This window comes from Xylocopa sonorina, chromosome 9 (assembly GCF_050948175.1).
Source record: "Xylocopa sonorina isolate GNS202 chromosome 9, iyXylSono1_principal, whole genome shotgun sequence".
Lineage (NCBI taxonomy): Eukaryota > Metazoa > Arthropoda > Insecta > Hymenoptera > Apidae > Xylocopa > Xylocopa sonorina.
The window spans coordinates 5478103-5501841 of NC_135201.1; the positions used below are offsets into that span (position 1 = coordinate 5478103).

At 46.1% G+C, this 23739-nt stretch overlaps 1 protein-coding gene and 1 pseudogene across 13 annotated transcripts in view; one reads left to right on the forward strand and one right to left on the reverse strand.

Annotated features, from left to right (window-relative positions):
* Window positions 1–12412, forward strand: part of LOC143427719 (protein daughterless-like) — a 101334-nt gene extending 88922 nt beyond the window's left edge. For 4 of the 13 annotated variants that reach the window (XM_076902112.1, XM_076902114.1, XM_076902124.1 and 1 more), the window contains 12 exons: window positions 690–774; window positions 4045–4181; window positions 5993–6280; window positions 6383–6547; window positions 7302–7360; window positions 7932–8085; window positions 8164–8281; window positions 9602–9755; window positions 10070–10159; window positions 11642–11787; window positions 11874–12028; window positions 12231–12412. In XM_076902112.1, coding sequence (XP_076758227.1) covers window positions 690–774; window positions 4045–4181; window positions 5993–6280; window positions 6383–6547; window positions 7302–7360; window positions 7932–8085; window positions 8164–8281; window positions 9602–9755; window positions 10070–10159; window positions 11642–11787; window positions 11874–12028; window positions 12231–12275 — 1596 coding nt within the window. In that variant the 3' untranslated portion in view covers window positions 12276–12412. Of the gene's footprint in view, window positions 1–689; window positions 775–4044; window positions 4182–5992; window positions 6281–6382; window positions 6548–7301; window positions 7362–7930; window positions 8086–8163; window positions 8282–9601; window positions 9756–10069; window positions 10160–11215; window positions 11306–11641; window positions 11788–11873; window positions 12029–12230 lie in introns of all 13 variants that reach the window. The other 9 variants (XM_076902115.1, XM_076902118.1, XM_076902119.1 and 6 more) reach the window with 8 other exon arrangements.
* Window positions 12413–17641: 5229 nt separating this feature from the next.
* LOC143426972 (ATP-binding cassette sub-family G member 1 pseudogene) lies at window positions 17642–19551 on the reverse strand (annotated as a pseudogene).
* Between the last annotated feature and the right edge of the window lie 4188 nt (window positions 19552–23739).

Genomic DNA, 23739 nt, shown 5'->3' on the forward strand with positions numbered 1-23739 from the left:
GGTATCTCTGGATTGGTTTGTTGGATTTTTTAGCTGCGAGCAGAATTTTCACACGCGCAGCTTCATTTGGGAAATAAAGTATTTTAAATAATTCACTTTAGCAACGTGGAGCTGGTATTTTCTTGCTGTTTGATTTAAAATATATTTCGAACCGACCGTGGACTACGCTACGTGCATTATAAACATCGAGCAAGTTGACACAAGTGCGCGTTGTGTGTTTGAAGAGTGAAATTTAAGATTCACTACGTTTGAATCTACAGGACTTAACTCGAGGAGTAGTCGAGTTACTTGATAATTTCTGTGTTCATTTATTAAGGCCAGAGTGCGTAGTATAAATTCGATGCGCAAAAATGTAACATATTAGAGTTTAATTACGAAGATAATATAGATGTGTCTATAAAAATTATAAGTTAAAACAATTTTTTATTGGACATAATCCAATGAAATAAGTGAAACTGCCATTTATTTAGCCATTTATTTCTACCTACGTTTTACATATATAGCATAAAAATCTGTGTTACGACCCAGTAATTCAATCATCCGAGGCGGAGACCGGAACAAGCAGTAGATAAACAAATTTTGGCAGACGCTTCAGTTACTTCGAAACTTATTTCCCAGTCACAACGTCCACCACCTCTAATTCAGTACTCGTTTTCCAATAATCACTTTAATTGCTCTTTCTGTTGCAGTATGGCTCGGATGAATTCGGTCAGGACTCTCCGAGATACACCTCGCCCAAGGGTGCGACACTCTACGCAGATCCTTACTATATCGGTAAGTCACAGCAACATTTCACCATTTAATTGTATCAAACACACATCAGCCTCGTCGTTTGACAAGATTTCTCTTCCTCATTTCGAAGAATTCCGCGATTAATAATCGCATGGCGGATTTCCATTTTTCCCCATTGAAAGGAACTAAAGACACCCCCCGTTCGTCGAGTTGAAAACTGGGACGTAGGCGACTTTTTCTATCCCCAACTTCTCGCTGTAACCCATAAAACAGTGCCTCCGCCGGATAAATTATTCATCTACGCGAACTAAATCCGATTACATTTTCCGCTCAACGCTTGAATCTCAATAATTGATAGAATAGTACGCTCGTGTGTTTAAAGAGAGGCTAGGTTCCGCGTAAGCGCGCGCGTTCACGATGAGGTTCGAGGCAGTGGAACGCGGAGCGTGTGCTAACCAACGTGGAAGAGGGAGAGGCAGGGGGGGCCCTGGCAGCGGTCGTTGAAACACAGAGGAGGCGAAACAGAACGTTAACTCGCGGCGTAGTACAACTGCAGAAAAGTGTTACGAACAAAAAGGAGAAGTCGTTCCCTCCTCATTATCCGTGTTCTCTTAAAGCGCCTGGGCCTATCGATCGCGAGTCGAAAATCTAGGCCGCGCGTTACCGGCTGAACCGTCGAGCCGGTTCCGTTCGATCGGTTCCCCCATGTTGGAGAACCGATCAGCCGCCTCTCTGTCCTCACGGTCAACGTGCGCGCACGTCGATCGAGCCTCGATCAAAACCGCGCGCGCGGCTCCTGTGTCCGCGCTGAATCGCGTAACGATTCGAGCGAACGATAAAAGGGACTTTACGATCGCAGTAATATTCAACTGTTTAACGCGCGCTCGTAAACTTCGCCGCTCTGCCTGTCGCGCGTAAAAACAATAACAATCCTCTCGTTATTTGTTCGCGCGCACGGGGCGGCGAGCCGTTGAATATTCCCGGATTCGACGGAGGGGAGGAAAAAAAAAAAAAAGTGGGAAGCCGCGTCGACGCGTTCTGCCCGATCCAGCGGATAAATTTCGTTATCGTTCGCTCGCTTGTTCCTATTGTACGACGATATCGTTTAATCGCGTCGCTGGAACCGACGCCTCCGTGATATTTCGCGGCGCTCTCTCGTTATTCCGTTGTTCCTTGCGATTCGTTTCGCGGCTGAGGATGTTGGAGTCCGAGGTGGAGCAGACAGTGAGAAGGGATGATTTTTTTGAGGCGTTGGAAATTTATACGTGGACGTTGAATACATTTTGTTGGTTCGATGAGTAGGGGTGGTGATTTACTTCTTTAATACGGAGGAAAGAATAATAAGTATTCTTTGAGGAATTCTATTTTTGGCTCGAAGCGATATCTTGCGATTTTAACGTACACTGTATGTCTGCGATTTACGTACACGCGTTGATTTCGAATATTTCAATTTCTTTCATGAATGTTTATGGGAAATTCCTGGTTTGCCGAATCTCTTCCGTTCATAGAATTAAGTTACAGGAATATATTCTTGTTTGTCGACGTGACTCTGGGATCTTGGAAGAGAGCAATTTTTCTAACAATTTAACCGGAACATATATGATTCACTTAGACTAACAGCACAGAGTTGACTCAACGAAATTAAAAATAAAGCTCGCACTCAAAATTATTATTCCCTCGAATCTTCCTAAATCACGTCCTCTCTTTCCTCCTTCAAGTCTCGTTTAAAGTAATATCTCCTACAAATTTCCTAACCTCGTTGAACTAAGTATCGACTCTGAAACGCTCAAATTGAACGCTACCAAAATGGCCGCTTCCGCTTTCCATTAACCCTTTGCAGTCCTGTACCAACATGTTTAATTTATTTACTGCAACTTTTTTATACCTTAAATTATCTTAAAATAATGATTAAATTCATTGAAAATGAGTTGGACTTGCTCGAACGGTCTCTAAAAAACCTCAGAACCGCAAAGGGTTAGAACTCGTTCCCCTGGTCGAGAATCTTCTAGGCAGATTTCCAAGAGGAGTGTTCAGGGAAAGGAGCAGCAGCGAGACGGACGGATTACTGTGGCGGTAAATCAATAAGATCGGTAAAGTTCTCGAGTAAAGTTGTTATTAAAGATCAGAGGGTAAGGAGGCTCGTTGGCCGGCTTCTCGAATACGTTCTCGGCTCGTGACACCCGGTAAGCGAGCGGAATACCTTATAAATGGCGGAGGGTCGACGAGGGTGGGTCGAAAAAGTTTTATCAGACATCGAATGTCGGTAGTTGGTCGGAACGGACGAGTAGTTTGGCTTAGTTTCGGTTCCACGCCACCCCGCACCACCGTCGTCTGGGGTGGAAACCCAGGCCACGGAATTATATCAAGTAAAAGTATCAAGAAATACGCTCCCGAAGCTTATTGCTGTTGTTTTCAACTGAAATAATAGCCCTAACCGACGTACTGCCTATTGCTTCCTATACTAGGCGTCCAGAGCGAACCTGGAAGCCCTGTACTGGGTGTGTCGAAAGTTTCGCGCGATCAATTAGTATTTGCGATACGTGCATCGTTATCTTGTTGCAAGAGTCACCAGTTTCCAATTTTATCTCGCACTTCGAGTTCATTTCTTAACCCTTTGCGCTCGAGAGATGTTTTTCAATCGCCACTGCGTTTCAACTCGATTTGAAGTTTTTCTGAAGCCCTACAGAAATGGATTTCAGAAGCAAAATTAATTCGAATTGTTCGAATACTCTTATAAGTTTGCGTTCGAATTTTTCACGTTTTCATTCGCGTTAAAATCACAAGATAATTCAATCAGATATTAGAATCATTTTATCGAACAAGTCGTCGAGCACGAGGAGTTAGAAAAACCGCGGTGCAATTACAGGGACCACCCGGTGTAGTCGAATCGATCGGACGGTTATCGCAAACGGCGAGCCGAAATTCCCTCGGATCGTCGTACTATCAGAACGACGGTGGAAGTGGTTTTTATCGCATCGATTTCCAGCCGGTACGACGTTCGAGGTTAATGTCGAACGGGGGTGTAATTCAGAGGAGTCTTTCGCGGCGCGTACGTGTCTTTTAACGCCGCTGGCCGAGGTGCATTGTTCGAGCACGTGCGCGACGTTCCCCGGTCAGTGAACGCCACGTGCTACTATTTGTTGCTCCGTCGTCGAGAGCACGCAAATGCGAACGACCCGTTGGGAGACTGAGCAGCAGCGTTACGAGGCGTTGTAACGCTGGTCGAAAAGCAGACGACGAGCAAAACTGAGACCGCCTCGAAGGTATCGGACGTGTTTTCAGTGGCTAATCCTGTTTCTTTCTCTGTTCTAGATGGGAACGCCGCGGGAACGGGTCCTGGAGACCCATGGACCGGAGGTGGCGGCGGCGTTCAGCCCCCGTACAGCGGATACGCACCCCCTCACCTGGCCCAACCAGCCTACCCTATGCACCTACCCCACGACCCCATGGTAAGCGACTCTTTTCTATCCTTTCTGTCATTTGTACGCGCGCCACCCCTCGTTTCACCCCGCACTGTGATCAATCACCCCCGTGACTCCACTTGGTTCCTACGAGCTTGACACCCCTCTGTAGGTGACTTCCGTGGAAAAATTCTATCGTTGCGGGAGCAGCTGGCTGGTTTATGTTGTTTTGGCTGGATTTAATCCTTCCTTACTGGTTTAGCTGTCGTATAACTCTTTGAGTTTCGTTCTCTTTTTTCTGTTTTGTTTTAGGTAAACGAATTTTCGTGCTGGATATCATGTGTCACTTTGTAGTTAGGAATTTAACAGTATAATGTTGTATATTAAATAAATACTAGGAGGGCACTTTGAAGATATCCAGAATCGCTCGAGTTAACTAACGTTCTCCTTCTGATCATCGATCTCCTCGCGATCCTCTCGACGGCCATCCCCAAGGTGGTTGAGAGACACTGTTGACAGTGCTCCGTGTACTCGTAGCAACGTCAAATGACTCACAGCTGTCTATATATAGAACGACCCTCCCGCTACTCGGTGTTTCTAGTCAAGTGCAGCCTTCGTTTGATTTACGCCGTTCATGGTTACCACGAAATCCTCCGGTTCGCGGCACCCCCGGTCCTCCCTCCGCGTTCCTTCGTCCAGACCAGCCATCGAAGCCATTCGACGCACCTCTTCACCTCCGCTATCTCTAATTGGTCTCGCGTCGCGCGCAAACAGTCGAGGAAATACTAAAAAAAAAAAAAGAGAAATACCCCAACGAATCGTCGTATACCCTTTGCGAACCCCTCGATCGAACGATCGCAGAGGGTGCGCCCTTGAAATCGGAACGCGCGTTACGTGGATGGACGGTCCAAGAGGGACGCGGAACCGTCGCAGACAACGATGGCCACGGTCGAAAGGTTAAACATTTACGATCCTGACGGTTTAACGAGCCGGTGCTTCCGAGAAGCTGCGTCCACCCTGGCGAACGCTTCCCGTCCGTGGCGTCTCGCGGCGATGCTGCGAGATAGCCGAGTGGCCAGGACGGTGTGCTCCGCGGTTAGTTATCGCCTCGTTCGTTCGTTCGTAAAGCGAACAATTAACGGCGCTGGCCGGCCGTGAAATCGAGCCACCCGACGCGAAAACCCCTTTCTAATTTGTTGATAAATACTCTCGGCCCGCTCGACCGGAGACGACCGAGTAAAATTAGACGTTTTACGAGCGAGCTTCAGTAGGTGCGAGCGACGGATACACGCCACTAAGCGTATCCAATATCAAAGACGTTTTGCTCTCCTCGATTATGAATTTGCGGATAGAGGCATTCTTGAGGCGGTGCTGGTGTCCTCGATCAGACTGGGGGACGGACCATTCCTCGTGATCCGTTCGATCGTCGCTGGCGAACTCTTCGTTGGTTGCTACTTCGCGTCTTAGCTCGATGTCTGTACTCGTATCCCTCTTACAAGAATTTCACTGAAGTCTTAATACCCTGTAGTATCTTACAAAAGATATATCCGCACTGTGTAGGAATCTGTGGCGTTGAAAAAGAGATACTTTAAACGAAGAAATATTTCTTAATACCAAAATACGGTTGTTTAATCCCACGAGCCATACTTGCAGCCCAAATTACGACCCTCCCTCCAATAAAATACAAATTATAGGTACAACATCACAGAGGAACAGAATAAATATAGTGTAATGTCGTAAGAAGTAAGATGCTTGCTTTCTGTGTGTAAATTTATTGCAAAAAAAAATATAAAATTATATAACAAATAAGTACAATGTAACAGTGAATAATTAGTAAAAATTTTTTGAAATTTTCACAGGCGTACTCGGCCATGTCGCCGAACGGAGAACCGGCGGCGCCGATTCTGGGCTCGGCGGTGACCAGCGCGGCCTCACTGCCACCGATGTCGACATTCCGGGGTAGCGGCGCAGTTGCGGCGAACGGCGGCACCGGTGCACCATCCCCGGCGTCGTTGCAATATAGTCATAGTCCTGGTGCGCCGACCACCGCGCCCTCCGCACCGAACCCACCGCCCACGACGAACCCCCAGCAGCCCGCCACGGGGGACAACCTCGGAAAAACGCTTGCGTCTGTAGTGAGCACCCGGGTAAATATCATCGAGCATCATCGTACTCCCCTTTTACGACCCCGTTTCACCTTTGTTCCGATCGAGAATCTGTTTTAACGCCACTTTGGTATCGTTCGCCAGCAGATTTACCCCACGGACCAATCAGTATCGAGTTACAGCAGCAACCCATCGACGCCGGTCAGTTCGCCACCCCCGTTGACGGGGTCTGCGCCAGGCTGGGCACCGGGTGCCGCGCCAGTCTCGCCTCACTTCACGGCGGACCCCAACCGTGGAACCATTCACATGGTATGCATCAAAGCTTCGCTGTTGACGGTTTCTAATTGGTCCCCTTTCGACGTACTTATTTACCATCGATACGGCCATCGTTCGCGACGAGAGGATCTCGAATCGGATGGGATGCGTAGATCGTGTGCGCCTCTCTCGTTGGGACAGCGATGGCCGCGTCTCTGAACGCAGACACGCTTGGTCCACGCCATTTCGGTCCGCTTTAGATATAGGTCAAGGACGTTTGTAACGGAAACTACTATTCTCGTGCTCGTTCATTCTTTTTTTTTTATATAATATATATAGATATGAATATATTCTTTTTTTGATCGTCTGCACTGTGGGCGACTCGTTAAGAGGCAGCCCTCGTTACACGCACCGACTTTGTTTCTGCTCGGGGGAGGATCGGAAATGGTTCAAAGAGAGGTCGAACGGGGGCAACGCGACTTAGTTTAATTCCGTCTGCACTTGGGACTCGCACCAAAGTAGCATGCACTCGGCGCACCGAACGTATACGTCTCGTGCGTTCTCCAGGCTGCAGACCGCTCTGTCGCACACTACTCCTCCCCCCGTTCAGTCATTCAAGTCGATCATCGTACCGTCATTTTAAGTGTTTTTTATTTTTCTCTTTTATTCACCATTTTTTTCTTTCTCTCTCTCTTTGTTTTTTTTTCTTTTTTTTTTTACCACCCTTGTTTGTTGTGAACGTTGTGTTGACTTGGTTGTTCTCTTTTTTTTTTTTGGTTTTGTTGTTGCGTTGGTGTTGTGTGTGAAGCCGGCGCCTGAACAGCAGAGGCTAGACGATGCCATCGGCTTCCTTCGCGACCACGCCGAGGTGAGGATTGCCGATTTTTAGTTCTTTTCTCTCTTTCTTTTCTCTCTCTCTTTCTCTCTCCCTTCCACCCAGCCGCCCCTCACTCTTGTTTGTTCTTGTTTCTGATCCTCCCACTCACACCCCGTTCGTAACACCACTTTGCGCATGAACTCTCGCCGAGACACGGAGCTACGTGCGAACAGACACACAGCGATCTCGATGTTTGCTCGGGCGATCTTTTGATCACCGAATTAACCGATTCTTCTTGCGCACTAATCGACTTCTAACCGAACGACGTTAATTCTCCCGTCGCGAGACGAATATTTTCGATCGATCGACGACGAAACTGACGCGGCGGGAGAATTAACGGCATGCTGTATTCCTCTCACTCTACTCTGGTCTCCGTCAGCTTTCAAACAGAATCCCACCTGCCACACACGCTTTCTACCGTCTCAGAACTGTCACCAGCGTCAAAGATACTCGAACGAAAGTATTATTCAAGTAACTGCATCTTCGACACTTGTGCCTTTGAGAATGTCGAGGAGTTTGGTCGAAGACAGCCGTGTAATCGAGTCGCATTTCGGATATTCTGTTGGTACAGGGTACGCGGATGGAGGAGCGACTGGACGACGCCATAAACGTGTTGAGGAACCACGCGGAGAGCCAACTGGGCCTCCACCTGGGTCCCGTTGGTCCACACGGTCCCATCTACTCCCACACATCACCACCTCAGTTGGATCATCTGGTAAGGCTTCGATTAATTCGCTTACAATTTCTATAAACAAAAATTCAGCTCGACTGAACAACCCTCTTTTCTCCGCAGACGAGTCCTCACCCCGCGGTAGCAGTGACGCAACCTCAAGGCTCTTACACCGGTCTCACGCCCACACCTGACACCGACGGATCCATCAAAATCGAAAGGTTACCTGTGACAAATGCCAGTAAGCATCAAACACCTTTTTCCACCCAGATTTCTGTCATCTCTTTTTTTTTTTTTAGCTTTCGACGGCTTCGTGGAACAGAGAGAATTCAATCGGAGAAAAGTCTATCCGTTAATGACGAGCGTCGACGAGCACCTTGACAATTGCTAATGGCTGCGTTTCTATTCCCAGCGTCGCATCATCGAGCAAACACTTTTTCCCGTGAGCAACGAGCACACGGGACAGAAAGGAAAGAAAACGCGAAAAAAAAGATACTAGAGGCGAAGCGGTTCCCAGGTGTTCCACGGCAGAGTTAGAGCCCGATAAGGAAACGTTAGATAAATCACTGCGAAGCGGCTGCTATACCGCATCTCGTGCCTTTATTATTCTCGGAGACCTCCGTTGCTCTTCGTTTCCCTTTCTGTCACGCGTGTGTCCTCCTCTCACCGCGTAATCCTTCTCCAAGCGGCTGGCTAATGGAATGCACAAGTTTTCCGATGGACCCTCCGCGAGCGCCAGCCACCGTCCTGCTCTTGGCCGATGGCAGCCATTTTTGGCGATCGGAATTCAGAGCGTACGATTCTCTCCTCCTGCTATAGCCAGGAATCTCTTCGACCCCGTCCCGATCACCTTCGTTTTTCACTCTCCGACGAAGTAGAACGTCGGCTACGCTTTCCAAGTTTCGTCAACGGCTGAGTTGCTCGCGTTTCGATCGTCTTATTAGAGAAAAATGTAAACGTAGGCTTTTGTTCGCAATCGGGAGACTGATTTATCTCCTCGAGCCGGTGACTTTCGTTCGAACGCACCTTTTACACGCGTGCGCGAGTCGCCGAGCGAATTGTCAGCCGGGTAAAAGCATTTAAGGAGATAGAAGTTGAATCAGGGAGACCGCGAACCGCTTCCTGCTCGTAATTGGACAGTTTTCACGGTCCCGTGACTAAGCAGCCTACCCAAAGCTCGAGGATAATATCGAGATCTCGTTATCGCCGTTTTCGGACGAAGGTCGCTCTTCCGGGTGAGCTCTGGCTGTATTTTTCTTCTGTTCTTTTTTCACCGTTCTTCGTTCTCGCTAATCGTCGGAGGAGGTCCTTAATGGGATCCGTTTCCTGGAAAGCCAAACGTTGTCAGTCATTGTCGAAGACTGGCTGAACTTGGAGAGACTTATCTCGTCGCTCGAACATTTCACAAGCTTCTTCTCGATTCTTCTGCTTCTGGGAAATTTCACGACTCGATGAAAGAAACGAGAAGGGGTAATCTCTCTGTTCCACGAACGGCCGCTCGATTGACCACAACAATGGACGTCTTACGGAAATGTTAAATGGCGGTATTAATAATGAACAGAATACGTCTCTTTAGAAAAGAGAAAGGATCCGCCGGATAGTAGCGGCGGCGAGACGAAGCCATCGAGCAGCGAGCTGGCGGCGGCAGGCGTGATTGGCGCGGCCACGGTCAACTCTACGTCTCAGGGAAAAGGGACGAAGAGATCGCGCAGATAGTAAGTATATCTTGGATGTGTATACGCTCGTCCCTGGGATTGAGGCGCGACGATTACGAATACGTAGTAAACGACAGTAGTGAAACGCTCAGCTAAATAGAGGCAGTCGAACGCGACCCCCATTTCGTTGGAGCACGGCGTTACCACGTCGACTGTACCTTCGCGTTTCGAACGAAACGGCGCAAGTGAGCGCGTTCTCCCCAGTGGAGCCGTCGTTAATACGAAATTTTGCTCGACGTGGTAACGCCCAGCGCAAGCTGTTTAGCAACCGTGCACTGCAGATTTTTAACTAATCGATTGTATTCAAACAACCGTTGTTCGAGCGCTGACGAAGACTGCGACGATCCCAGCACCAAAGCGGTGCGCGAGAAGGAACGTCGCCAGGCCAACAACGTGCGTGAAAGGTTAGTGAACACACGCAGTAAGCATCCTCCCCCGTTGTAACTCTCTAAGAAACGCACCTGGGGCAAACCCGTCCGATTCGCCCCAGGCCCTCCTTCATGCATGCACCCGTTGAATAGCGCGACGATAACGGATGAGAGCTCGCCAGCATGCTACGCGTGTACCTTCTCAACGAGACACGAGGCCCGTATTCTAGCGTGACGATTAAAATGTTTCTGGTTAAGGACAGAGGAATGAATACGCGAGGCCAGGCGAACAACGAGATCGGCCATGGTGCTCGCCTCCCCAATCAGTTTCATTTTAATTCATCCGCGATTCGGTCCCCGCAGGCATGCTACAATCTCGTTTTTAGAAAACAATTATTATGGACACGTTACAGAGACGAGATACCGGAGAGTACTTCGTCTGATCATCCTTTATCGACTCTCCCACGACGCGTTCTAAAACGGCCTCCCGCGCGACTCCATTGAGAAAGCGGCAAGCGGCCATCCTTTTGTGTATAATGTACAGATTCGTTTATTTCAGAATCGGCATCCATCGAAGATCATCTCTCTCCATCCTCCTCCATTGTTAGAGTTCACGTCCGGCACCTCGCACGCGTCCACCCAGTAGCTCACGCTCCCTCCTCCCCCCACCTTCGTCGTCATCGATCATCAAATTCTAGGTTCTAGGTAACAGCACGAACCCAGCTCTGCGCGTTCTAGATCCACGTCTGTCCGCGAACTTTGTTCGCCGTGCTTGCCACGGTTTTGCTCTCTGTGCAAAGAATACGGGCCCTCGAGGACGGGAACCTGATTTTCTGTCCGTAACCACAACTCGATCAGCCTAGCCACTGCGTGTGTTCCGAGCCGAGGGACGAGAGTACCGGCCTTCGTCCCGCGGTTTTTTTTTTTTGTCTTCTTTAACTGCGTCGATTCGAGAAAGAGAGAGAGAGAGAGAGAGAGAGAGAAAGAGAGAGAAACGAGACGGTTTCACTGCTGTCGTGTCGCACCCCTCGGTCCTGGTTTACCGCGTCGCCCACGTCAGGTGATTAATCGAGTATTGTTATTGCGCAACTGTTGTTCGAGCGCCGAGGACGAGGATGACGATCCCGACGTAAAGGCGCAAAGGGAGAAAGAGAGGCGGCAGGCGAACAATGCCAGGGAAAGGTAAGAGGGAATGCACGGAGGCGTGCAGTGAATCCATCCGCGTGAGGACCCACACCATCTCACCCCCTACCCCCCTCTCCCCCGCCTTTTAAATCGCGTCGAGCGATACTCGAGGAGTGTTTTTGGCCCGTATTCTATGTATACGCGTGACAATGAGGCGGATCGAACCGATTTCGCGTATCGAGATCTCGTGCTATTATGTAGAAAGAATTTTCTGTCGACGAGCGAGCGGGTGTGTCCGAAACACGCAACGGGAAGCCTTCTTCCTATCGCGAAAGAGACGACACCCGAAGGAGCGTCCGTAGTATCTCGTTTGACCCGTGTTTGCATCTTTAGGATACGCATCAGAGACATCAACGAGGCTCTGAAGGAACTCGGTAGAATGTGTATGACGCACCTGAAGACGGACAAGCCTCAGACGAAGTTGGGCATCCTCAACATGGCCGTCGAAGTGATCATGACGCTGGAACAGCAAGTTAGAGGTACGGTTTGTTCAAGCGTGGAAAGAGAAGCGGAGGGATGACGAGTTTTTTTTCAAGCTGAGGCTTTATTTTGTTTGTGATCGCAGAAAGAAACCTTAATCCAAAGGCAGCGTGCTTGAAGAGGAGGGAGGAGGAGAAAGCGGAAGACGGACCTAAACTACCCGGTCATCTAGCGGCGCACATAGCTCACCCACACCCTCACCCCCACGCGCATTCTCAGCCACCTTTCTCCGCGATGCCTGTAAATATTCCTTCTTAGATTATACTCTCAATGCAATTTACATCGCTGCCCATAAGGAAGCTGTTAATTATTCTGAGATAATATTAGAGAAACACCACTAGATAGAAGTAGCTTCAGGAATATTATAAAAGTAAAACAGCGATCGACAGATAATTCGGTTCGAACGGAAAGTATGCTAACGTGGAGAAATGATTCGTTTCAGGGCCCACCGCCGCCACTCCAACACAATCCATCGCAGCCACAGTAGCAGCGGCTCAGCGGCGGTATGATCCTGTGTTAAAGGGGTAGATACGGCTTAAAATTGTCATAGAATCGTGGAAGTTTCGCAGGACTCGAACATACAGATAGGATATTTCCCGGCCGTGCCAGTTGTACGAGCAAAAACTTGAGGATATTACGCGGCGTATGGTCGGGGTCTACGCCACGAACGTAATACAGGCTACGTTCAACGGAGGTCTGGGACGCCTGGTCGCTTGCGAGCGTTGTTGTTCAAAGGATGCTGCGTTCGCGTAACGCAGAACGCTCTGTTGTGTATCGTGTGGTCCTAGTGCAAGCGAAATACCCGGTAATATCCATGATTTTCCCTAGTGACTCTGATAGACGCGTACGGGGAACTGGATAGAAGGAGTGAGAGATTGAGATGAAGAGAGAGAGAGAGAGAGAGAGAGAGAGAGAGAGAGAGAGAGAGAGAGAGAGAGAAGAATTCTGTATGTCGATGCGAACGTTATAGAAAGAAAGAGAAAACGAGCGGGTGCTATCAAGAGGCATCTACCCCCTTCCACTCCCCGCGCGCGCGCGAAGGCGGCTTGAAATTATTTTTATAAATAGCGAGAAGACACAAAGGAATATAGTTCCTCTCTTTCGAGATGTAAGAAGCGTGTAGTGCGATCGAGATTTTATTGAAACGATCGATCCCTGCTACCCGGTACAACCCCGACTCTTGTTGAAGTTGCCCACTATATATATAATGTTGCGAACGCGGTGTTCCTCGGCCATTTAAAACAAATCTAGTAGTAACTATTTTACAAAGTTTTAATTGAACAGTAATATATGAATATCGTCAATCAGACACACGACCGCTTCCTGACAGCTCTGACTACGATCAGACTGCTTCTCGTTATCGATCGTCTGGGGAACTATGATCCATCACTGTTTCTTCACCAGCACCAATACGCCATGATTCTGTACGACACTCGGTGGTCACATTTTACTTCTTCAAGAGCGGTCGTTCCGACCGCATTAACCATCTTCGACTGGACATAACTCGTCTAGCCGACAAGTCTTCGTGTAAACTTTATTCGCGTGGCCCTATTTAGACAACATCTGCCTCCACAAAAAAACCACGCCAGACACTGAACAAAGGTATCAAAATCTTCAAGAAAATTGTCGAGTCTTCATTTCAGGAGGTACATTGATCTCTCGTCCTGCTCTTAATTGGTGAGCGCTCCTTTATTGCATCCTTCGCGGATCCATATTTACAACGAAACGTCCTCCTCTTCTTGGGCGAGAGAAACCATGTTCTCGTCTTTATCTCCCGTGGATCGTCGATAACCTCTTATCTAAATGTAGTGCGCGATCAAAGTTTGCGCGGACCAACATAGCTACCGCAAAAGTGGAATCAGACGTGTATTCTTTCCGTCTCGTTGCAGAGAAGAAAAGAGGTATCAAACGAAGAAAAAGAATTGTGTCTTCCGTTGCATCCGGTTCCATGTGACTGCAAATTATTCTGCGCACACTTCTCATCTCTAACGCGTTCCTGTTCTTCGCCTTTTCCTCCTTTTTCTTTTTCTTTTCAAGATAATGTTCGCGGCATCAGAATTAAAAGTAACAGCGTGGTTGTAGGAGTTATCTCGATTGGGCTGGGCAAAATTCGCGTCGATATTCGTAGGGGCGTCTCGCGACGCTCTTGATCTTAAATCGAGTCGATCTCGATAGTATATCTACAGCCAGTTTTCACGGCTATTTTATTTTTTTCTTCGCTCGTTCGCGCAATGGTGGCCTCTGCGACTCAAAGAGGACAGAGGGCCAAGAGGAAGTAATCGTAGACCAAATTGATAGACGATAACGTGATAGAGGGGTGCGACAAGGGTAGGGAGAGCGTGTAGAAAATGTCTTTTTGTATTCTAAGACCGTGCAGCACACTTTTGATATGTCATTGGAAAAACATCTAGCTGCACGGTAAACGTGATATGTTTCGAGACAGAGCACGACTAGTCGTGCACAGTCGTTCGCGGAGACGGAAATAAATTATAGTAATAAATAATAATAATAACAATAATAGTCATCATAATCATCATCACATTGGTGACGGCAATAACAATAATATTAATAATTAATAACAATAATATTAATAATAATAATCGTAATAAGGTAATTGATTAGACGCACGTTGCTACTGTATATATACAATTACGCGCGAGATATGTTCGAATTTTCTCTGTATTCGTTCTCTAGGTGATCTATTCGTTTCTTCATTTCTTCATTCTTTTCGTTTCACTCCACTCCTTCTCTTGCATCGTTCACCTTTTACATACTGTCTTTTCATTAATACCATCCGCGTATCACCATGTTAATCAACCCTATCGTCCATTCTTACCTAACCTTACGGAGAAACGACTCCATTGTGTTTGCATCGTTCTGCAGCAACCTGTTCCATCCCCCTTTTTATCAATCGTCATCCCAACACCTCATAAATCTCGTTCGTACGCGTAAGTACAGAAAATTTACCGTAACGAACCTCGCGCGATCTCGATTCACGCTGAACGCTCGCGAAACGATCGTCGATCCTCTTCTCTGTGCAACTTATCCGCCGCCGATCGCCGAGGACCATCGCGAGAAACGGGCAAACGCTGCCCTGCATGGCCTTCGATTCCCTCGTTTGCACGAGCTACGAATAATGTGAAAGTGTACCAATCGAGAGTCCACAGCTGGAGAAAGAGGTTAAGCTCGAATCGTGGTGGCGCAACGGAAACTGCGCGAATGACGAGGCTGGCAGCGCGCATGCCCCTTTCTCGCCACGATCTTCCTCGACTACCGGCGGTCATTTCTCTCGTCGTTTCGCAGTGTTTAGTCTACGGTTCGGCTGGAATTATCGTGTTCTGCAGTGTGTCTCGATAATAGCGCATACAAAAAAGCAGAGAAGAAATATTGTTGCGAGCATCGAGTATAAAGAATCATGGCTAATTGGCGTTGATGAAGGAACAGTGATGGATCGTGGTTCACCAGGCGACCCGTAACGAGTAGCTGTTAGATCATAGTCGAAGATGCGAGGAAGCGGTCGTGTGTCTGATTGCTGCGATATTTGTATATTATTATTCGATTAAAGCTTTGCAAAGTAGTTAGTACCAGATTTCTTTTAAATAGCCGAGGAACAGCTGATTCGTGGCATTGATGTCAGACGTGAGGCGGTTCGCAGGAGATAAAGACGAAAACCATGCATACACAGATGCCGTCACGCACTTATAACCGCGATGGTAATCATGTAAAATAATAACGACAATAAATAGCTCGTAAGCCCGTCTAAGCTAGGCACACCTGTCGATAGTCTTAGATAGTCAAAATGAAAAGGCGAGAGGCGAAGAGAGAAAGAGAGAGAGTGGCCAGCTCGGTTCCAATTGAAATTGGCGATCGCGAGAAAAGAAGAAAACAAGGCGACAAAAAAAGAAGAAAAAAAAGAATTCTCCGCGCTTTACATTCGATATTTTCATTTTTCGACTCTCCGCGACGCGTGTACATTGGTTTCCAGTTTCTCGAGCCTTTTCTCTTTCTTTTGAGCGCGTGTCTAATCTGCGAGATCTCTTTGTTGATGCGAGCGTCGATCGACGGACGATCGCGTTCGAACGTTTCGGTTCCCGCCACCGCGAATTTCAAAGTTACGCCCGCCATTGGAGGAACTTGGAGACTCGCGGTACGAAGCAACGATCGACGCGATCGATCGCGAGCCGCTCGTTGCGTTAAGCGATTGATAAAACGGAAAACGAGGAAAAAAGGAAAAAAATGGCGTTTCGTTCGAAGCTCGAAGATAAGAAGCTGGTAGGGTTCATTAATTAATAATAATCGCGCGGTCGAACGGCAACGCTGATGACTGCCCCCCGTTTGCCCAGGACACGATCGTCGACGAGTGAAGAATCACACCGTGTATATTAGATCTAACGAACATTATTGTATAATATGTAATTAATGAAAGAGTGTACGTAGGCCTGGCCTGGCTAATTCGCGTGACACCCGGGCCTTAAGGGGATGATCGGGCGATCCTTTCAACAATGCATACGATTGTTGAGCAAAAATCAGACGCGATTTCTAATTAACATCAATGAAGCACGAGCTGAATATTATACATATATTGAAAAAGAGAGAGAGAGCGAGAGAGAGAGATAGACGGAGAGTGTTTGTATGCGTGTACATGCGTGCATGAGTGTGAGAAAGGAAGAGGGTGAGAGAGATCAAGGGAGAAAAAGGATAAAGAGAGTGTGCGTCGAGAGCATATCGTTTGAGAAAGAAAAAAAATTGTATAATTATCACTAGTAATATTATTATCACTAATAATATAATAAATGTGCCATTTTTTCCATAATCACGGTGTTGTGCCTGTCTGCGGCTTGTTCTCTTTCGTTTGTATTTATCTAACATTTTTCTTTTTTTTTTTTTTTGCACTTCCGCCATTTCGCTTGACGCGCATAGATTTTTTTTTCTTTCTCACTCGGGCTTCCGTTTGTACATTACACGCTCCCAGTATTAGACGATACACGAACCATCAGAAAGTTTTACTAGTTTCTTTTTTGTCATTTTTAACGTATTCTTTTTTTTTTCTTTTTTTTTCTTATTTAAGTGCGTCTCGTTTTAAGTTTTTGTTAATCAGCCGCCTACTTATACGTAGATACGAGAACATATACATAGTGTAGATACGTTTAGACGTTAAGGTATACTTTTTAATCGTCGGAGGGTACCGTCTACGATACTGTATTCGTCCCGGATCATTTTTAACCATTCTGCTGTAAAGCCTATAGAGATCGTCGACCTGCAAAGGTTTGTAATACAGATTTTCAACGTTTTCAGGAAGCATACGTTCCAATGATCTTTCTTTCTTCTTTGTTTTTATTTCAACGATACCTTCACAATAACCACGCACCGTTTTATGAGAACAATTATTTCCCTTAACATGGAATCTATACATTTTATGTTTTAAATATTTTAATCAACTGTAGCGTCGTTTATCGATGTTACAGATGAAGCCTCCACATTAAGATACGTTCGAGTTAACGTGACTTACTAATTATTTATAGCGGCACAATTGTTCACTAACGTATTCGACATCCCCGTCGCGCGAACCCTATCGAGTTGGTTTTTAATAGCGAAAATTTGTACCGTAAATTATGCGTTTTAGCTTCGAAAGTGACGACACGTCGACTAAGATAATCGATAAGAAACGCTTTTAATAGCAGTCCTCACCAAGTACAAAGTACAAACCGAGCGATCCTAACGCAACTGAAGTACGTGCGTCCGTAGAACTGGAATCGACGTCTGAAGATCGATAATTAGCGTTGAAATTAAAATATCGCCATCACAAACACGCTGATTTCCATTCGCACGGAGACACCATAAGCGAGGCTCGGATCGCACCTCGCGAACGTCGTTGCACAGCCAATAAAAAAAAGTCGTATTCTTCCCTTGCGACGATCACCGCGCGGCCACTCTCAAATCGTGGAAAGTTTCTTCTTCAGCAACCAATAGGCGATTATCCTGAAGATCAAGAAGTTGCAAAATATCGCGGCCACGTCCACCCAGTACTTGCCCTCCGTTATCGAGAACTCCGACATCAACGTCTCCGGCACCCTGTAGTGGCAGTAGTCTTTCGAGCAGGGTAACTTCTCGCGACCGAAACCGTAAATGGCTAGGACCAACGCGTCCAGCGAGTACCTGTAGAAGCTCAGGTAGCTGACGTAGTAGAGTATGCTGGGCATGTACTTAAAAAGGGCGAAGAAACCAGCCAGCAACAACAGCGCGCATATCGTAATGGCGCCGCAGAACGTCCCGTTTACCGGGTTGAGCGTGATGCCGATCATAAAGCCGAGGCTCTCCGAGAGAAGCGCGACCAGGATGGCTATGAACGTGCACATGAAGAATCTATTCATGTCCATAGGCTGTCGACTGAGAAAATACGCTGGCGAACTGTAGGCGAAGGCGAATAGTACCTGCAGTGGTATGGTGGCTATCAACGAGGCTATGTAGTAGGTCCTTAGCTGGTACCAGTTGTTGAACCTCTCCTTCCTCAACGTTGGGAACTCGGAGGGAAACTTGAGCACCGCTGGCATCAGGCTGGTGTAGGACAGGTATACGCAGGTGACCAGCAAAAATCCAACGTTGCTGATGGTCTTGTTGCCCTCCTGGCTACAGCCAGAGAACAGTAACCCTAACAAGGCACCCATTGACAGATGAATGATCACTTTCAAATAGATCACCGTCCAATCCCTGAACACCTGAGTCATGCAACGATTCAGCAACACGAAGAACCTCTCGAACTCGGACGGCGCCTGGATCAGCACGGTCGCCTTCGCTCTGTTCTCGCAATTGGCCGACTCCGCGTTCGTCGTTTGCTGCGTGTCCCGCCGCCAACATTTCTCCTTGTTGCTGGCCAAAGAGACCAGCCGATCGCTGAAGTTCCCGTACTCGTTGCTCACCACCTCGATCATGAAGTCAGCCGGATTGTGGTACTTGGGACAGTGCAGGCCAACGCTGGCGAAGTAGCTGATCGTGTTCAACGTGGCGCCCTCGTACATGCACATACCGTCCGCCAGGAGGTACACGTTGTCGAACATCTCGTAGAGGACGGCGCTAGGCTGATGGATCGTGCAGACGATGGTCCTGCCAGCCTTCGCCAGGCTCTGCAGCAGTCTGATACACTGGTAAGAGGACAGAGAGTCGAGGCCAGTGGTTGGCTCGTCGAAGAACATCACTGGCGGATTGTCCACTAGCTCCAACGCTATGCTCAATCTCTTCTTCTGTCCACCGCTCAAGTCCTTGCACGCAGTGTTCTTCGCCTTGATCAGGTCAAGGTTCTCCAGCACGTCGTCAATCAGCATCGCCTTCGCCTTTCGACTCAGACCGCCGATCTTCAAATTGGTCGCCATCCACATGGCCTCCAGCACGGTGAACAGAGGGTGCAGCCTGTCTTCTTGCTGAATGTAACACGACTGCTTCCTGTACTCGTTCCATGTGTGCTCGCCGTCCTCGCCAACGTACTCGATCTGCCCCTTCCAGTTGTTCTGCTCGAAACCAGTGAGGATGTTCAACAGCGTAGATTTGCCAGCACCGGACGGTCCCATGATGGCCGTCAGCTCGCCGGACTTGAACATGCCGCTGACGCCCTTGAGGATCTGCTTCGTTGGACCCCAGAGACCCGACCTGACCTCGTACGTCACGTCGTTGAATTTGATGTCGATCGTCTGAGCCCTCGGCAGGGCCAGCAGCACCACTCTGTGATACATCGCGATCACCGAGCCGTCTGGATCCGTCTAGACGGGGACCCTCTCTCCCCTCTTAGCCTCTGTTAGTCCAGTACCAATACAAGGCGCGCGTTATCTAGCCGCTAGCTCCAAACGGGGTCAGCCGTTCGTCGCGAAGGAGTTTCATCGATTCTCGTGAACTTTGAGCCACGTGCTTCACTGGGCAGCCTGCGATCCGATGGACAGCGGGATGTCAATAGGTAACCGTTTTTCCTTATTGTTTGGTCCCTTATCTCTAGGTGGTTGGCAAATAGAATAATTTAACATCGTCTGGGGTCCTCGAATTAGCTCTAAGGGGTTGCAACCCTCGAAGGGTTACTTTAACTGTACCATCGAGACTCACGTTTCGATCACTGTCAGGTGATTCCTCGAACGGTGCTTTTAAGGGGTGTTACGCATTTTCAAGGTTTCGATTTCCGTCCACTGGTCCCGCGGCGAAGTTAGCGAGCAAAGCGAACGTCGAGGACGAAGACGAGACTCTGGGACATTTGTAGTCGGTACCAGGCTTCGTTCTTCGTTCTGTTGCCTGTCGAGGGGTTTCGACGACCTGCGACAGAGAATTAGAGGGTGTCGTGACAATTTAATAGAACAATCCGAGAGATCGATGGTCGTTTTTCTGTTAGCTGTCCGACGTGCTTGATCGATAACGGCACGCCAATTTTCACGGCTATTTACGCTCATTATGTTGGAACGAGTGTTATGCAATTCTATGGTTTTAATGTAATTGTATGCCGCACGAGGAAAAGATAGACGCGCGTTGACTGCCCTCCGTGTATTAATGGCAGATAGAATCGCATGTACATTTTATTAACATTCCATTTATCGGCCGTGGTTTCTTTTTGCTCGGTTTTCTTCACACACTTCCCGGGTAATTCTCATTAATCTCGTTATTCTTTGGCTGGGCGTCGCGTACCCGGCTTATCAACCACTTGGCTTGTTCCCTGAATAACAGCTCGCTCAATTCCACCGCTTGTTTAGTTAGACGCGACGTTAGATAAAAAGTACAAGGACAAACGCAAGTTTTGTATATTTTTAACGAATCTTTATCGCGCGATATAAGTTGACATTATCCAGCAACATTTACTGGTGAATCCTACCATGCGGATATAAACATAATTATAGAGCGGAGTGCGTTCTTTCTTTGATTCCAATGGATGAAAAAACTCATAAGTCACCTCTTTTTCCTGGTCTTCTCTCTTTCTAAACAAGGAACGTGATATAAATATTATTTTCTATGAGCAAGAAAGAGTAATTGTACAATTTAACGCAAGATCTTATATGATTATATATAATTATAAATGGAGACGATAAAAAATGATCATTGATTTAGATGACTCATAATTAACATGGAAATATAGTTTTGCTTGCATACTTCGCATAAAAGACGTTAACTGTAATCGTTTTTTTATTTTACTTTTTTGAGTTACCAGTTAATTCAGTACTAATCGCTAAAGGATCATTATAATGCGAACGTTGTAATGTGATCATATCACGGTTAGATAATGTAGCCTTAACAGTCATCCTGGAAATTTTTTGACTATTAAAACGCGTATACATGAATTAATCTTCGAACATGCAAGATATTACGTTCTTCATTATATAAGGGTATTCGTCAGGCAAACTATCATTGAAATCTTAGTTTCCCGTTAATTCTTGTTCTATCTTGCCAATATTTCCAGTGCTGCCTTTCATTAGCGCTTTTTCTGGTTTCTACTCCTAATTTCCCCACTCTTCTCGATCCATTTTACAAACAGTTATTACCACAAGAATTGTTTTCACTTCTCTCTTTCTTTTTGTCATGGATTCGCCTCGTAAATAAATACTGCTGTGGTATTCCTGTGTTGTGGGGAATTTCGTGATTTATTACGTCTTGAACGCATGCTAATACCATCACGAGTGACTCTCTTCGCATAGAAATTTCGAATCGTCAATTTATTTCTTCTTTTTCTCGTTACAAGTATTTTCGTAGGAATTATAATCGTGCAATTGGACGAAACTCGCCTGTTAAACGATCAACTGGATCTCAAAAGTTATTGTCGTCTCATAGAATCTTATTCTATTTGTAGATATTTATTTTTCCTCCAACTTGAGGCTGTAATTTATCTTAACATCATTAATTACTTGCACGGTAAGCATTTGCGTCATGTGCAAGTGATACGATTGTAAGCCTGACATTTCAAAGCGAATGTGACACTGTAATATTTTTTCGTGATTAATTAATGTTGTTGGCTCATCGGAATGAGATACTAATGGAAAGCAAAAAAACTGTACCTGAAGGTAGGAAGTGGTTTTTAGATCGGTTCCTTGTAAGTAAGATCACAATCATACACACACGCACTTTTCTAACGTTCAGAATAGATTATGAGTCGATTTTGTGCACACGATAGGATCAAATTAAAGCTAACTAACTAAGTAGACGTTATTTTTTCCAATCTTTGTTAGCTTTTTGCTCGATACACAATTTCTAGCAAATAGCGAACAAACAGTTTGATGGTCACATAATCATAGCTGATGATATTTTTTCGTATATTTCCATCGACTTCTACTTAGGAATTTATGGAGTATCTGTAATAAGTACTTCCACTCGAAAGGTACTGCAGCGTTATCGATTTCGTAAATGAATATATTAAATCTTTGAATTGCAAATTTTAATTACATGTCTGTTCGTAGAAACGTACTATGTAACATTAAGAGGAAAAAACTCAGGAAAATGTTGAAAACCGATCAGTTATCGTGCTATTAATGTCAATCTTATTAATATCGCGTAAGTAACGTGTCGATGGAACAGAAGTTTTAGCTCGAGAAGTGTCTCCTTTCTTTTCTCGCTCGTACGATATTCAACATTCGAAAACATTTACTGGGACATTCAGTATATAATTTCTCGAGACAGCGAGGTACGAATACTTTGTTATCGTTACGTGAATTTGAGTTTTCAATCAGATCCTTTTGCTTTCGTGCAAACATTAGAAGGCTGTAGTTTTGCATTCTTCTCTTCGTAAATTGTTGCTCTAATCTACGCGTACGGTGCACAATTTTCTAGAGATTCAGAAAACTGGTTTTTCGAAGAAATAAGACCAAACGAAATTCGAATACCGTAACAGTGTTAATTGTAGAGGGTCATTAGTGCCGCTTTTTGAACACTGAAATCAGAATTCATCGCTGCTCATCTCTCGTAGTTTTCTCATCTCGTTCACCTACTTTTCCATTCCATTTTTATTTTATTTTGTTTCACGCAATGACTTTCATGAAAATCAGATCATCGAATTCTTCATTCGTTTACTGTCTAAGAAATTCCATAGCCAAAAGGAAGACCCCGACCATTTACTTAATTCGAATTTATTATAGCTTGAATATAACTCGATGCATCGATACAATCTCACTAATTAGCATTGATCGATGGACTAACATTTGTTCGAAACATTTCCTCGTCAGATTAACGGGTAGGTCAAAAATATAGCCATCGTCGAAACGAACACCCTGTATGCGCAATTGCAGAGTACAATTGAATCGCATGTCGGAAGAGACCTAAACTAAAGTTAGTATAAGCAATAGATGACGTAACAAGGATATAAACTATGCACTGCGGACTGGCCTTGGGGATTTAAAAAAAGATTACATCGATGTAATCGCAGAGAGATTGCATTAAAGAAATAATTTAATGAGACACGAAGTTGAAAGTACTTATCCTGTTATACGATTAAATCTTGTAACTTGATAGAAATATTATTAACTACCTGAAAAAGCGTATGCCTCACTAATCGATTTAATGATCTCGAGGTATAGTATCGTGGTATAGTAACAATATTTATTTAACAAATTGCAGACGCCAGCCATTGCCCGATCTTACTTGCGCACGCTATCGTATTTTTAGTATAATACATATATAATACCAAAACAGTAACATATATACATACAATACCAAAAATACGACATACTTCGCAACTAAGGTCGCAATTATACGCACATGAACACATTTCTAATGTTCAGAACCGGTTTATAGGTCGATTTTGTGCGTACGAGTCGATGGGATTGGGGATTTAACTTTTCAAATTAAACTGAACAACTCATTTAATAAAAGTTATTAAATAACTGAAAAATCCTACATGAACTATGTTTACTTGTTGTTATTCGAATAGTTATTGGGCTTAGGGTCGAGCTGTTTCGCGGACGAAGTTCGAACCGGAAGTGTTTGCCAGAGTTCGCCAGATC